The sequence below is a fragment of the Myxine glutinosa genome, chromosome 8 (assembly GCF_964187855.1).
Source record: "Myxine glutinosa chromosome 8, kmMyxGlut1.1, whole genome shotgun sequence".
Lineage (NCBI taxonomy): Eukaryota > Metazoa > Chordata > Myxini > Myxiniformes > Myxinidae > Myxine > Myxine glutinosa.
Window position 1 is genome coordinate 55,779,372 of NC_136268.1, and position 17,130 is coordinate 55,796,501.

Below are 17,130 nucleotides of genomic sequence, written 5' to 3' on the forward strand. Positions count from 1 at the left end.
GGCTATTGTGATCGTTTCCGTCTGTCTGCCTTTCAAACTGTCTCCTCCGAAATGGTTATACAGAAATTCACCAAACTTGGTAGTTATGATAGCCACATGGCGAGAAGTTGTAAGAGTAGTGCCATTTTTGGCCCTCCCTCTGGGGCCCGGGGATACAGTAAAAAGTTTAAATTCCAAAAATTCCAGTGGGTACATTTAAAAAAGAATTAATGAAACTTTGTATATGCAATCAACATTGGAGGATGCATGAAATGTGCAACAATTTTTTGGATTTGACCCCCGGTTCATGCCCCGGAGGGGAAGGGAGGGGGGGTTTAGCAAATTTATCTTCCAGTGTTGTCAATTTTTCCTTTACAACATATCTGTCTTTGATTTTGAACTTTTTTCCCAGTTTAAACAATTTTGTATCGATCCTATCAAGAGTTGTTTTTAAATGTTGCAGAGGTAATACTTTTTCTTTGTTTGCCACAATGTTCAGTATAATTTGCCCTCAGGAAGGTAACTGATGTGGTAATCGTGATTCTTTGTTAAATCAAATTGATTAAATTAATCACAATTACTTAAAATGGTAATTGTGATTAATTTACGGTGCTATTTAAAATGTTTTTTTTTTAGAGCTTGTTCATTTTAATGTCAGCCATAATTTGACTATCTCATCGATTGTCTTCATTACAGGAGAAATTCTTCCATTGTTATATACTTTATATTGTGCTGAATTACTCGTAATACAATTAAATAAATATTCTGATTCTGAATCTCATTCTCATTACATTTGAATTAATCACCTGCTCTTTCATTGAAATTTTAGACCATCTGGATATAATGCTCTTATTTCCTTAATCCAAAAATTTCTCTGTCATTTCTATTTTTCCTTTTTGCACGTCTCTAATCTACCACAGCCGACATTTTCTACAGCTATTCATACAACTTGCTATATCCAGCATCCTTGCACTTGCCTGCTGTTCAGCAAGTGGTCAGCAAGGGACAGTTTTGCACATAATCTATGGGCATTTATTTGTGAGTTACATTGCTGAATAGTCAGTCTCCCACATTTAAGTGCATAGTTTTTTGCATGTTAGCAAGTAGAGGATATAAGACAATTTGTACAAAATGAATTCCTCATCAATGATGGTTAATGCGCACGATCTAGCTGTGGAACAGAGGTGAAACAGCGCTTCATCATCAGGTCGATTCCGAACAAAAATGTAATAAGTTAATGCAACGGATTTCAAAATGCTCCACAAAATCCAGCTCAAAGCATATAAGTGGGTTGTGCATTGCTTTGATTTGAACACCTGTCTATCTAATGCCATGGTGTGATTCATACATTATGTTTGAACCACAAAACACAACATCGTGGTTCAAAAGTGTTTGAACTACAGACGTGTCGAGATATGGTTTGCATGATTTAAATTGAAAATGATGCAAATAAAAGCCAATATTCGATAATCTTCAACATTCTTTAATTTAATACGATTTATATGCTTTTTGAGCTGCATGGTTCTGTCATGATTTAGGGCCCGCAGCACCATTTCAAAAACAAATGTCTCAACACATATGCACAGCAGTCACATTGCTTTGTCGGCAGGGCCCCAGGTCTCACAATAACATGTCTATGGGTGTCGATGGGCTTATATAAAGACTAGTGTACTCCTTATTATAATATTGGTAATTGTTGATGCATTACTGTGCTTAATCCCTAATATTATACATTTCACACGGTACTTCCCATGATGTGAAAATTGGTTGGGGTTCAGGGGGAATTGATCAATAAATAATGCAAATATTACATTAATTGAAAATAGTTATGAAAATGAGTTTTGCATTCACACTTGCACATACTGTAAATGAGCTTTGATAATATGGATCACATTCAAGAAGGTCTCAGTACTCAGTAGTTCTTAAGTATGAAATAATGCAGTCTGCATTGTAGGAGACCAGCATATAGTTGGCTCAATATAAGAAGATATTACTACTCTTTTCTTTTTTTGTCATTGTAAGTATTATAATAATAATAATAATAATTAATAATAACAAAATATCTGTGATTACAAAGTGATCGCCAAGGTATGAATTCCCCCCTACCGGGCTCAAAAATGACCGGAACCTTGAGGGTCACCTGCGACTTACCCTTCACCCATGATCCGATGATGGCCATATTTTTTGGACCACGATATTACCTTAATCTTCAACATTTCGGGATGCAGTGTAAATTAAGAATATATGTGCCCATCTATAATATATCCATAAAACTCAACATCATGAAAATAGGAGGAAAATTATTCAAGTTGTGATCAAAAAGGTGTTTTTTTTGTTAATTAGGTCACAATCTGAAAAAGGTAGGCCAAGGACACGAATCAAATATCAGGTGCACAACTTCAGTGCAGGTCCACTATAATGATGCAAAACGAAGCAGTCTTTGAAATTTTGCATTGGCAAAATTGAGCGATGACAAAAAAACTCGTTTTTTTTCAGACCGCCACTTGATCTTGATCTTTAACCATTTGAGTACGGATGACGTCCAGTGCCGCAACGCGTGAAAAAGTTTTGTGTATGGATGACGTTACTACACGTCATCGACTATAACTATAAATAGATCGTCAGTACGTGGTTGCATTCCCGTACCAAAATGCCAAATTAATCCCGTACCGGGGGTATTTTTATGAAAAAAAAAATCCCGTACTCAAAGGGTTAACTCAGAGGGGTATGATGTAAATTTAGCATAAATGTGACTTGCTCTAAGCTATCTACAAAGGGCAATTTCGTTTTGATTAGACAAACTGTTTTCGTTTCATCTTGCGATCTTAAATCCAAATTTCTTGGGTACATATAAATAATATCAAATTTGACTTCACTGTCCTGGTGTTGGCTTAGCGGTTAGGGTGCCGGCTTGGGATCCTAGGATCCTGGGTTCGAATCCTGATCATCGCTGAATTAATGCCAGGGGGGTTGACTCAGCCTGTCATCCTTCCGAGGTCAGCAAATTGAGTACCAGCTTGCTGGGATGAATGATCATGGTGTGTACCCCGATTTAGAATAGGTACACCGTATCCCTGCGCATCGTTAGAGGCAACCAAGGGTTGGCGTCAGGAAGGGCATCCGGCCATAAAAACATTGCCTCAAACAGGGAACCATGATTGTCATGGGGCTCGCAAGGCTAACCCCCGCCCCAGCGGGGAAAATGGCCTTAAAACGATCATTCATTCATATTCATTGTTCCAATACTTATGGAGGGCACTGTAGATCTGTGGGTCGCTCCTGGGAGATTGATTGGCTGTCTCCGTGCCATGGGCCTGCTGAAGCAGCACTGACCGGGGCTACCCAACAACAACAAATTCATCACAATACTGTAAGTGTACTGTACAAGTATTCTAAGCAAACAAGCTTGTTGATGGTGTTACTTATTTGATTTGATTTTACTCAGTTTTTCTTATTTTCCCATTAAAAGTCTTGGTTTTAATTTAGTAATGATTTTTGGATTTAAATTTGGGGGGTGGGGACGGGGGCTGAAACATTTCTCATTGACTTACACGTTAAAAACTGTTTGTCGTTCACGATTTCACCATTCATTGAGGTTTACAGGAACGTAACCTCAGTGGATGGCGAGGTTTTACTGCATTGTATTTTGAACATGAATCAGAAAACAAACCTGCCATTTAACCATACTTTGTCTCTGAATTTGTCTTGATCGCACATGCGCAGAGAGGAGTAAGATTTTTAAAATTAAAACCTACCTGGCAGTCAAACTAATTTGAAAATCATTCCAAACAGGAAACTTACTGTTTTTAAGGACGCCATACAGGACACGTATAACAGGCATGAATAACTAATGTAACATGTTAGATAGGGTGGTGTAATAGACACTGCCTAAAACAGCAGTAAATTCCTGAATTAATTTATACAACTTTTACAATCTTTATTTTATTTAAATTGAATTATATACTTGAACACTGTGGAACACAAATGGCCTTCTTTGCACTTTGAAACCCCTTCCGTTTAGCAGTACTAGGACATGCGAAATAGGGTGTTGTGTAAAACTGCTTCAATAGCGCTAAACTTCTGGATTTTTTAACGACCTTTAAAATCATTATTTTATTTAAATAATAGTATATACTTGAACACTGCACTGGGAAACATGTTCTCTTCTCCAGACTCTCTAGTTCAGTGGTTTCCAGACTTTTTGGCAGTATGACCCCCTCCACACCACCTCTTTTAGTTTTAACCCTAATGCCCCCCTCATTTTTTAAATTGAAATTATTTTCATTTTGGACACAGTAGAGCGCAGTCAGACACTACACCGCCATGGCCACTGCCTGCTATTGATACTACACTTCCACAGAGATGATTTAAGAATATGAGCACACAGCTCCTTCGGGCTTTTAGTCCAGACAGGAAGTTCTGCGAGTAGGTCCCACCGGCTTTACGTAGTGAAAACGTTAATCCAGCAAAGCGAATTGGTACTTGGCAAGATTGGAGGTCAAGTTCTTTCGAAGCTGTCCATGTGCTCACGCTTTCGAAGTTAAGTAATTTTTTCACAATTGTGTTTTTGTCTTAACGGTATCTATCTTTTGGTGTGTATACTTATAGTGTGTCTTTAGTAAGATTCTCGGTGTTAATTTTTCATACCTGCATACAAAATCGTCAGTTAATTCGTGTCGCGTATTCTGAGGCCTAGTACAGTAGTAGGCTTCCGTGTCCAACCTTGAGGCTTTGTTTTTCTCTCAGCGGTTCGTCGATTGCGCTGCAATTACTTTCGTTCCCTGTTTTTTGTCCCAGTCTTTCACCCCATACTTCCTTGTTTAAAATCTCAACTCAGAAAAAAATATATATACAGTGAAACCTTGACTTACGAGTTTAATTCGTTCTGTGACCGAGCTCGTAACTCAATTTGCTCGTTTCTAAAATTAAATTTCCCCATTAAAATGAATTGAAATGCTATTAATCCGTTCCAGCCCCACAAAAACCACACCAATTTTTTTTGAAATATATATATATAAATATCTCGTACTTTATATTTCACCTGTATGCAGCATACAAGTTGGCAGGATGGCCTGGACTGGAGTTACGCACACTTGACTCTAAACTGTCCAGCCTGGGTTTGAATCCCGACCCAGCTATAACCTGTCATGTCGGTGTTTCACAGGCAGGGTGATTCATCAATGTGTGTACCGCTAAACTGGGCTCCCCGTTTGCGTCCCATTAGTTGTTGGATGTTAAGGATCTCACCGTGTCTTCCACAAAGAGAAGGCGAGCTATCGCCGGCACTCTGAACAAGTTGTGGCCTGGCATGCTCTTCTCCTCTGCCGTTATATACGTCCTCCTCGGCATCGTTTTCCAGAAGAGCCCTGTCTTGTCACAGTTGAAGATTTGCTGGGGGATGTATCCTTCGGCTTCTATCAGTTCGGCAAAAGTTATAATAAAATCTTCAGCTGCCTTCACATCCGAGCTTGCTGCCTCACCATGCCTGACGACGGAGTGAATGCCGGTCCTCTTCTTAAAATTATCAAACCATCCCCGACTGGCTTTGAATGACTCTTCCGATGCCTCGTCCGTTGATGTTCCCGCCGTCTGCTGCACCAAATCCCCGTAAATGTCTCGTGCCTTCTCACAGATGATGCTCTCGGTCACGGTATCTCCTGCGAGCTGCTTCTCCGTCAATCACACAAACAACAACTTCTCCATCTCTTCATGGACAGAGGTCCGGAGCTTTGAAATAATCTTAACGCCCTTGGCTGGCGCTATAGCCTTTATCGACTCCTTCTGCTTCAAAATCGTACATATCGTAGAAGTACTACGATCGTACTGCCTCGCCAAGTCGACAACACGCACACCTCGCTCATGTTTTTCGACGATTACGTGTTTTATATCCAAGCTCGCTCGCTCGTAACTCAGATCTCGGCTCGCATCACAAAGTAAAAAATCGACCGAGCGACGGCTCGTATCTCGGAAAACTCGTAAGTTGGTGCACTCGTAAGTCAAGGTTTCACTGTATATATATTTCCTTCTCTGCTCTTATTCGTTTATTCGTTGTTCTTATTTGTTCGTTCGTTCTTCGACCACGTTGTTTGTGATCACGTGATCACGTCGTTAAAAATGTTTAAACTTTCCCCTGAAGAACTGTATTCTGTCGTATATTATAACACCTTTTTCTTCTTCTTCTATAAAAGGATGCTTTCGACTTGCTCACCAAATCTATTCATTCCAAAAAAAAATTCCATCTCTTACAGTTCCTCTTTTCTACATTCCCGAAACTCTCCTGCACTCCACGCCTCCTTCAGCGTCCTCAAACGTATTTTTGACTCAAAGGTCTCAAGAAACTCATTTTGCAAAAAATGTTCGTTTCCCATTAATCGTACACTTTTCAAAATCCAATCTCACCCCTCCCCTCCAAATCTTCCCCATCACCCCTTCCCTCCAAAACTTCCCCATCACCCCTCCCCTCCAAAACTTCCCCATCACCCCTCCCCTCCAAATCTACCCCCTTGCCCCTCCCCTCCAAATCTTCCCCATCACCCATCTCTTTCAAATATTCCCCCTTGCCCCTCCCCTCCAAATCTTCCCCATCACCCATCCCTTTCAAATCTTCCCCCTTGCCCCTCCCCTCCAAATCTTCCCCATCACCCCTTCCCTCCAAAACTTCCCCATCACCCCTCCCCTCCAAAACTTCCCCATCACCCCTCCCCTCCAAATCTACCCCCTTTCCCCTCCCCTCCAAATCTTCCCCATCACCCATCTCTTTCAAATATTCCCCCTTGCCCCTCCCCTCCAAATCTTCCCCATCACCCATCCCTTTCAAATCTTCCCCCTTGCCCCTCCCCTCCAAATCTTCCCCATCACCCCTTCCCTCCAAAACTTCCCCATCACCCCTCCCCTCCAAAACTTCCCCATCACCCCTCCCCTCCAAAACTTCCCCATCACCCCTCCCCTCCAAATCTATCCTCTTGTCCCTCACCTCCAAATCTTCCCCATCACCCATCTCTTTCAAATCTTACCCCTTGCCCCTCCCCTCCAAATCTTCCCCATCACCCATCCCTTTCAAATCTCCCCCCTTGCCCATTCCCTCCTAAACTCCCCCCACACCCCTCCCCTCCGAGACTCTCCCTCGCTCCTCCCCTCCTAGACTTCCCTCTCACCCCTCCTCCTCAAAGCGTCCTCCCCGCTTCTTCCCCCTTCCAACTTTCACCTTCATCTCCCCCAACCTTCTGCCTCGCTCTTCCCCCTCCTCAAATAACACCTCACTGTGCCTCACCCAATCACCATCAAACCTTTTGTCCGCCCCATTCTTCCCTTTCTCCAAGCTGTTCTGAAATCTCTGACACATCTTCAACAGTTCTCCCTACCTCTTCCTCCTCTTCCACATCTTACCCTTCCCCTCCCCTCCCTGTTCTGTATCCGATGCTCCCCCTTCCTCTTCATTAACGGTGTGGACCTCAAACATCCAGGGCCTTCGCTCAAGCTTGACTGATCTCTCCATACAGGTTGCTTTTGACAAACCAGACGTGATCTGCTTAACAGAAACTTTCCTCCTTCATGATGTCTCTGATTCCTTGGTATCTCGCCCAGGTTACTCCCTCCTCCGGTATGATAGACCTGAGCCTCGTCCTGGAGGTGGGGTTGCTATCTTTATAAAAAAAACTCTCTTCCTCACTCGCCCTGCACTGCCCTCTCTCCACCTCACCCCCAAGAATACCTTTGGCTACGGCTGCCCCTTCGCTCCCACCTTTTGTTCATATGTGTGTTGTACCGTCCACCAAACAGTGATGACTCCATCTACATCTCGCTGTCTGATAATATGGACCAACTTCTATCTACCCATCCCAACTCTCTCTTCCTCATATGTGGTGATTTCAATTGTCACCATGCCAGTTGGCTGGGTGTAGGTACCTCTCTCACCAGTCATGGCTCTTCAGCAAAGGACTTCTGCGACTCACTGGGAGTGACACAATCTGTCAATTTCCCGACCCGGATCTCAGTCAATGGAGCATCTTCTCTTCTGGACTTGGTTATGACTAACTTCCCTGAAAATGTCTGCTGCTCTTCTTCTGCTCCAATCGGCTCATCTGATCATGTGCTTGTTAAAGTGGACATCTCTCTGACCATTCTCAGAGAGCCTCCTCAGCGTCGACGAGTCTGTCATTTCACTCAGGCCAACTGGCACGGTCTTCAAGCAGCCATCAATCATCTGGACTGGTCTCCCATCTCTACCGCCTCTGACATCAACGCATCCTGGGAATTCTTCTGAAGTAAATTGCTCTCATGCACAGATTTATCCCATCTCGTCTTCAGTTGTCATACCCTTCCTCCCGTCCATGGTACACGGAATCTTGTGGTGAGGCTGTTGCCCAGAAACAACTTGCTTTCGTCTCCTGGAAAGCAAATCCAACGGAAGGAAATCTCATTTTCTTTCACAAAGCCCGAAACAAGTGTGTCCACCCTCAGGAGAGCCAGGAAACAATATCTCTCTGTTCTCAAGACCGAACTCTCTTATCTGTCTCCCTCTTCCAAATCCTGGTGGCATCTGGTCAAATCTGTTTCTGGTGTTTGTTCCCCCTCCATCCCCTCCCTCACCTCAAACGGCTACACGGCTGACCGCACGTGAAAAAGCTGAATGCCTCAACTCTGTGTTTGCCTCTAAATCTTGTGTCCCAAACCCATCCCTCTCTGTACCCACCATACCCAGTCGTACCCAGCTGCTCCTGGACTCTGTGTCCTTTCCTCCTGACAAGGTGGAAAAGTTTCTGTCAACCCTCGACTCTGATTCTGCAACTGGACCTGACGGCATCAGCCCACGGGTCCTAAAATCCTGTTCTTCCGCTCTTTCACTCCCTCTCTCTGTTCTCTTCACCCTCTCTTTTGCTCAAGGTCATCTGCCATCTGCTTGGAAATCAACCAACATCACCGCCTTGCACAAAAAAGGTGCAAAAACAGATCCTAGCTACTACAGACCAATCAGCCTTTTCCCAATTATCAGCAAAGTCATGGAATCCATCATTGCTTCAGATATGACATCTTTCCTCTTCTCCAATGGCTTGATCTCTGATCATCAATTTGGTTTCAGACCTGGTCACTCTACTCTGGACATGCTGCTTCTGCTTTCTCAACAATGGATGGAGGTCCTCAATGCCAAACAGGAAATTAGAGCTGTCTCCCTTGACATATCACGTGCCTTCGATACGGTCTGGCACCCCACTCTGCTCACCAAACTCTCCTCCTTTGGTATCCATGGTAATCTCCACGCATGGCTGGTGGACTTCCTCTCTAGTCGTAGTCAACGTGTGGCCCTGAATGGGTTTCTCTCATCTCCTCTTTCTGTTCAGGCTGGAGTTCCCCAAGGCAGTGTTATGGGCCCTGTGCTTTTTCTGGTCTTCATCAATGATCTCTCTGACTCTCTTGAAAATCCTCTGTATCTCTTTGCTGATGACTCTACTCTCTGTCGCTCCATTCCTCATCCCTCAGATCAGCAGTCTGCAGCCTCCTCACTCTCTGCAGACCTGGACAAAATCACAGACTGGGCAAACAAGTGGAACATGTCTTTTAATCCTGACAAATCTCACACTCTTACGATGTTTCTCCGAAAAGACCGATGGACAACCCTCCCATCCACTTTCTGAATAATCCTCTCCAAGAAGTTCTGTCACTCAAGCTTTTGGGTCTCACGATCTGCCATGATCTTTCCTGGGAAACCACATTTCAAATCTGGCCTCCAAAGCCAGTCGCCGACTGGGCATCCTCCATCGTGCGAAGTCCTTCTTTGGCACACCTGAGCTCCTCACCACATACAAGGCTTTCATCCACAGCTCAATGGAATACTGCTCTCCCCTCTGGGCTGGTGCTCCTGCCTCACACCTAGCTCGTCTTCACGCTGTTGAAACCAAAGCGTTCAGAATCATTGGAATCTCCCGCAATGAAGCTAACTCCAAGGGCCTTTCACTCACTCACCGCAGGCAGGTTGGTGGTCTTTCCATCTTCTACTGACTCCTCTCTGGCCTTGCCCCCCAGCTCTCTCTGGGCTCTGTCCCCCAAATATTCCTACAGGTCGCACAAGATCTGCCTGCAACCCTCTTATGGTTAAACTGCCAAAATCAAGATTCTCTGCTCACCTTCACTCCTTCATTCCTCTTTTCTCCCACCTCTGGAACAAACTCCCTCACTCTCTTCAATGCCACTCCACCCTCCAGGTCTTTAAAACAGCTGTTCACCACCATCTCTTATCTTCCCACATCCAAAACCTTGATCTTTTCTAGCCCTGCTAATTTCACCCCAAATCCACTTTTTTGAAATACCAACTTCTGTCCGGGAAGTCCTTGGTGTCCTTGTGTTTTATACTTCTCCCCCACCCCCCCTTTACCACGCCTCCTCCCCCCAAGCCCTCTCCCTCCCACACATCTCCCTGCTCTCAAATGTTATGTTTGTGTGCTTCCTCTTCTCTCCCCATCTTGTCTTCCGCTCCCTCTTTTTATATATTTTGTTTGTCTGGTTGATTTGTTTGTGAAATAAATGTTAGCTCTTTCACGAGCCTCGATTCAGTATACCAAAAAAAAAAAAAATGCATGGGAGATGCTGACGCCACGATTACTTTTTCCAACAATGATTCCAACATCCTCTTACCACCACCAAGGCAAGGGAAAACCTAGCTTCTACTGTTTAGTTGTTTTTCGTTTACAAATACATTAGTTGTGGTATTATTCACAGGTGGCAGCACACACGGAGCTGGCGCGATGTTTGAACGTCGATGGGGTATTGCAAGGCAGAGAACGTTGGTGTTCCTAGAAATGTCTAGCTTAATGTATCAAATTTTGAATATTTAAGTCGAATTCGACATTAAAAATGTTTTTTTTCTCACATGGCCTCACACCCCCACCCCCGGGCCCACCTCGCCCCCTTTCCCCCACCCTCAGTTTGGGAATAACTGCTCTAATCAAATAAATGCAGTACACAGCAATAATTGAGGCGTGCATAATTCCTATATCCTCAGATTTACCTCGGTGAGGGAATTATTTTACGTTGAAGCATTTTCACAGTGGTTATGTAGGTAAAACATTGCTTATTTTCTCAATGCTGGTGTCTTTCACCTGTTTAATGTTAATAGCAGCACATTTTAAATTCGCTGATCTTGGCCATTTCTCACACTTCCTCTGTTGACAGGTGAAGTGGTTGAAAAACGACATTGTCATCGACCCAGCCAAGGACCCTAACTTCTACATCACAGTGGAGCACAATTTGATAATAAAGCAGGCTCGAGTTGAGGACACGGCCAACTACACTTGCCTGGCCAAAAATGTGGTGGGCAGTCGGCGCAGTTCGACAGCTCTGGTCATTGTTTATGGTGAGATACTATAGAAAACCACCGAATAGCGTATTTTTTGTATTTTTATTCATCTCCGGAGGAGAAATGAAAGTGTGAGATGCTGGAAAGAATCTCGAATCTCAATGTATATGTTTTGGATTGAATGATAATTTATTGTTTTAGAACTTAAGCAGAGTTCATTTGTTCCTCTTTTTCCTGCCTGCGGAATCGACTTCCACTTCCTCTTCAATCTCATGCTTCCCTGCAGGTCTTCAAGACAGCTGTTCTCCACCATCTCAGATTATCCTCAATCCTAAACCATGATCTTTTCCACTAGTACAGGCAATATATGACATAACCTAACCAAAATTGCAACAGAAAATGTTTCAACAGTTATTTATTCATCAAGTTGCTCTTGACAGCATATGAAATTTTTTTAAGAAGTACAAATTGGGGAATGTGCTGAAATCTATTTTTCAAAAAAAATAAAATTTTAATCACATTTGTTGTATTATTACTTTAACATATTTAAATGGCTTTACATATATTAGCTGATGTTTGCATCTACATTGTAATTGATCTGTTTGGACTTCAAGAAGTGTTGGAGGTCACGTACGCACCCAATGCAGTAGTACACATGATGATTGGCAAAGCCTTTGCTAGAGCAGTGCAAGCTCATTCCCTAGTCGACGCAGTACTCCTTATCCAAGACCTTCTTGAAGTGCCTCTCCATCAGCACCTTCAAGACACAAATGATGTGGAATCACACACCTGTGGATGCACCGTGACCAAGGCAACAACATCAGCAGTGCACCAAGAGGCTGCAATTGTTTCAACGGGCAGCCCTGACCTGGATGAAGTTCATGTCCTCTCCAAGAGGCTGATGGAGAGGTCTTTTTATACAGTGGAGATATGCAATGCAGACATCCTAACTAGATTCAAGGACCTCATCAAAACCAAAATCCATTCATTGAAATTGACAAAGAACTGCTGCACTCTGGCTACAGTACATTGGTTATGGTGGATATTCCTCAGAAGTTTATCAGAGCAGAAAAAACTGGCAAATTGGCTACATATTGAAGTGGTCTCGGAAATGCTCCCCTTCCTGGCAGCATCTGGGCATAACATCTACATACACAAAATTGCTCGAGTGTATGTGCTATGGATGTCCAAGCTTCAGGGGGCACATCCACATGTTTACCGACACTTCAAAGAAGGCTACCATGTTATCAGAAGAAGTGATTGTCTATGGGCTGGCCTGTCCTCAGATCTAATGGAGCAGTTGATGATGAGAAGTATGAAAACCAGTGCTGGACTCATGAGAGGGCGAGGAATGACAGAACAACAATGTTTTACATGGCTGATTTCCATGCAGGCTTGCTCAAAAGACAACAATTCCATGCAGGAGCTAACAGGGGTGAACTACAACACAGCGGAGCAGAACAAGGACATGACACAGTCTAGACAAGCACGAGGCATGAAAGGCACGCACACAGTTCTTAGCTATCTGCAGGAAAGAAACCCCTTCAGCTCTGATCAAGACTTGCGTGATATCTCCACAGGCGTACATGCGACAACTCGGTCGATGTTGACACATCGAAAGCCATTAGAAACATCATCCTGACCAATACGAATGGAAAAACTGTTGCTGAGTTCACATTCAAGAGGAAGGATCAGGCCGTCACATTAGGCACAAAATTTTCAGTCATGATTGATGGTGATAGTGTTCAAATGCATCCTCAACTTTTCCAGTGACTGATGCTTGCTGCAAAAACATCAAATGACCTGGAATCAATCTTCCAATTTGAATTGTGCAGCTTTTCCCCAGCCTTGTTCGATTTTGCGCTGCTACTCCAAGTACCACAGAAGCCAGTCCTGGCGGATGCCGTCTGGCCTCTCATGGTACCTAACATTCCAGGAATAACAGGCGAAGTCCAGCACTTATTGGATGGTGGGGCACTACTTCATCCTGTGGACATGTGCATCTACGTAAAATGAGACGTGCTTGGTAGACTAACTATGTAACAAAAAAGTATGGAAAATCCATTGTGGTGTTTGATGGGTATGATGGTACATCCACAAAGGACATGACACACCAGAGACAACTGTGACATTCAATGAGGACTTGCACTTTATTTTGAAGAATGATCAATTCCTGGCAAACAAAACAAACAAGAAGACATCATGCAGAGCATGTCACTTGCAAAGTCCACACCTCTCCCCCCCCTCCCCCCCCCCCCTCCCCAAAAAAACTTGCCATGGACACATCAAATTGTCCATTTCATTAAGATTAAAATTGACGATCTTGATCAAAGTTCGGGTCAATCAGTTAAAAATTAAATGAAATTAAAATTGATGATTTTTAACTCAACTGGCCTACTGTCCAGTTGAGTTCATCACATATTGAACCCTCCGGCGTCCGTCGTCTGTCGTCGTCGTCGTCGTCGTCTATCGTCTGTCGTCCGTTAACTTTTCGACGTTAACACTCCAGCGTCCACAAATATCAACCGATTCTGATCAAACTTGACATGCAGTATCCTTACCCCAAGGACCAGGTTGGTATTACATTTCAGCCCGATCCGTTGAAAAATGGCCTCCATAGGCCGCCATATTGTTTTCAGCTCCAAAACGACGTTAAGACTTTAACGTCCACAAATATTTATGGATTTTGATCAAACTTGGTGTGTGAGACTCTTACCACACAAGGTAGGTTGCTATCGCATGTCAACCCAATCTGTCACAAAATGGCCGCCATAGGCTGGCATATTTTTTCAGCTCTGAAACGACATTAACAATCTAGCATCCACATATATTGACGAATTTTCATCAAACCTGGCATATGAGACCCGACCTACTTTAAAATTGTCCAGTCAGTTCAGTTGAGTTCTGCTTCCCTGGAAGCTCTAGTTATTAGATGAAATTGATGATTTTAGAAGTTTGACCTTGAGTTGGCCTTTGACCTATTGGCCTCTAAAATAGTTGGGTTCCCAATTCAGTGACTCAATATGCAAATGTTGTTCAATTTTTAAGTCAATCGGATGCAAAAATGACAATTTTATAAAGTTGACCTCAAGATTACCTTTGACCTCGAAATCAATAGGTTTCTTCCTTATGACCAACTATACCATCTGGTGAAGTTTCGTGAAGATCGGTTTAAAATTGTGATCTGTAGGATGATTGACCAACAGACAAACAGACCGAATATTGCACAAGACCAACCAATATACTTGAAAAACCTTCGCTTTTGCCAGTGTTACATATTTATGTGAATGTATGTGAATTACCATTCAGGTCTTTGCTTATCCATGTGTAATAGATTAAGGGTTGTTGTGGTTGGAGGGTCAGGAGCCCTTCTGCAAAGTGTCCGGAAACGGAAGTGACCGGAAACGGAAGAGAAAAGACACGAGGAAGAAAAAGGACGAGTATTCTTCTTCCTCGCCCCGCTCCGACGAAAGGTGGGATTGATTGAGCCGTGTGGAAAAGCGGCGTTCCCGAGCCCGTCTGGCAAGAGGAGTTACCGGGACGGATACCTGCCCGGTGGACGTCAAACTGTCGTGTGGCCGTGCACCGACCCAGCGTTTGGCACCGTTCGCGACACCGTCTAAAAAGACGCGTACGGGTCGCCCGTTGGGGCCTAACACGCCTTGCAAGCGGCGTGGGGCTTTTGGCTTGCTTTCCCGTACCCGCTTCGCGTGGCCACGAGGGGCTGCAGCCGGGGTGCCGGGTACGATACCTGCCCGGTGGAAACACGTCCACCCGGGGTTCGTTCAACCGCCCGAGTGCGGCGACGCCGACCATCATCTTGGTCAGGAGGGGCCCAGAGACATTGTGCGGGACCGAGACCCAAAAGGGGGTCGTGAGTACTCACGGGGACACACACATATAAGATGGCCATCTTAATCATAGGGAATTGATTGTGGATTGGGAATTGTTGATGGTGGTTTATTGTTGATTGCTCGGGGAAAATCTCCGTGGTTGTATCATTGAAATTGTATGGTATCATTACCATTGAAAAATATCCTTGAACATCAGTTGTCTCTTGGGTGGAATTCATATGGATTGCGTGGCGAAAGCGCATATATAATATAACTTTCTGGCGAAGTTCCTCTCACGGTCCGGGGGTCACCGAGACCAGGTATTCACCGAGGGGACCACGTAACACCAGTAACAAGCAGTGCTTTGTCAAGATGATTCGTGACAAGTTACAGAATGTCAACTGCAAGACACATCATGCTTCTGGCGATGCTGATCTCCTAATGGTACAGTAAGCCGTGGAGTCAGCGACAATGTCCAACACTGTACTGGTAGACAATGATACAGATCTGCTAATCTTACTGATTTACCGCACCATCTTTCGTGACATGTGACCTATTTTCTCACCCGAGCCAAAGAATGACATGAAGAAAGCGAATGTGTGGAAGATGAAGGATGTCGAGCAAAAATTAGGCCCTGATCAGTGCGCCAACATTCTCTTCCTACATGCTCTTCTCAGATGCTACACTACATCCCACATATATGGCATAGGAAATGGAGCTTCCTTCAAGAAATTCGACTACAGCAGCAACTTCTGTGAACAAGCCAAGGTATTTGACACAATCAGTATCAACGCATGATGTTGTACCTACGGGAAGGATGCTCTGTTGTGTCTATATGACTCGGAGCCCACAGAAGACCTGAAGTCACTGCGATACGAGCTTTTTTGCGAGAAGATTGCGACCAGAACTTCTCATGTCAGCCACACACTTAAGCAGCAGCAAAATAACACAGTCTTGGCGTCTACGACCACATCCAACAGTGGAAGGGAAATGGAAATGAGATTCAGCCAGAAGAGTGGGGATGGAGAGCGATGGAAGGCTTGTTCCAGTGCAGACTGACTTAGAACCAGCTCCTGAAGAACTCCTTCGGCTGATCAGATGCTGATTGAGATGATGCCAGACAGATTGGCTGATCAGATGGCTGATCAGATGCCAGACAGATTGCGCATGTATGAGGTGCACGTGCAGGAGTCATGACGTAGAGTGTCCCGCTGCTTGTGGCAACTGCAGAGGATCTGGATGTTCGAATTCAACGCACTCTGCTTGCTGTGAAGACTAAGATGTAGCTGAATATGCAGACTGATTTATTGAAGTAAGAGAAAAATCTTTAAATGTATGATAGGTAGAGGAGGAAAGGGAGGGGTCACTGATACAATGCACAGTTTCAAATATGTCGTTTATCATGATGGCGAACATCAATTGGTTCATGAAATTTTCGCTCAGAATAAGCTTTAGCGTTGTGTAAAATGTATTGAAAAGTGACGCTTAGGGTGGTGTCAAATAATACATATTTTAAATATTTTCCACAATTTGGATTGCTTCAGAGTTTTCTTGTTATATAATACACATTTATTTGTATAAAACAGTTGAAAGATTTTCTGTTGCAATTTTGGCGAGGATTGTTCTTTATTTTGCATAGAATGCCTGTACTACAGTATACCCTCGTTAACCCCACCCGAATACTTCCTTTTCCAATTTTCCTGTTTTCCCTCCTTGGAGTTTCTTCTGTATCCGTCTTGTCCACCACATGCATCGTCGGTATCCATCTTGTCCACCACATGTTTTGCGTCCTGTTTTTAGCTCACCTGGAACGAAGTTCAGGGGAGCTTATGGGATGGCACGTTGTCCGTACGTCAGTCCGTCACCCCGTCCGTAAACACTTGAAACTTCTTTTCCGAAACCGCTGATGGGATTGCGACCAAATTTGGCACGAGTGATATTTGTTATGTTGTGACTAAAGTTTGTTCACGGCATTAAAAAAAATCGGGGTCTAAGGGAGTTTACCGGGGGTCAAAGTGGGTCCATCTT

At 43.9% G+C, this 17,130-nt stretch overlaps 1 protein-coding gene across 4 annotated transcripts in view; it reads left to right on the top strand.

Moving 5' to 3' along the window:
* LOC137432510 (netrin receptor UNC5B-a) overlaps positions 1-17,130 on the top strand; it is a 430,308-nt gene that overhangs the window by 238,193 nt on the left and 174,985 nt on the right. For all 4 annotated transcript variants that reach the window (XM_068124516.2, XM_068124518.2, XM_068124517.2 and 1 more), the window contains one exon: positions 11,146-11,326. In XM_068124516.2, the coding sequence (XP_067980617.2) occupies positions 11,146-11,326 (181 nt within the window). The remainder of the gene's footprint in view (positions 1-11,145; positions 11,327-17,130) is intronic.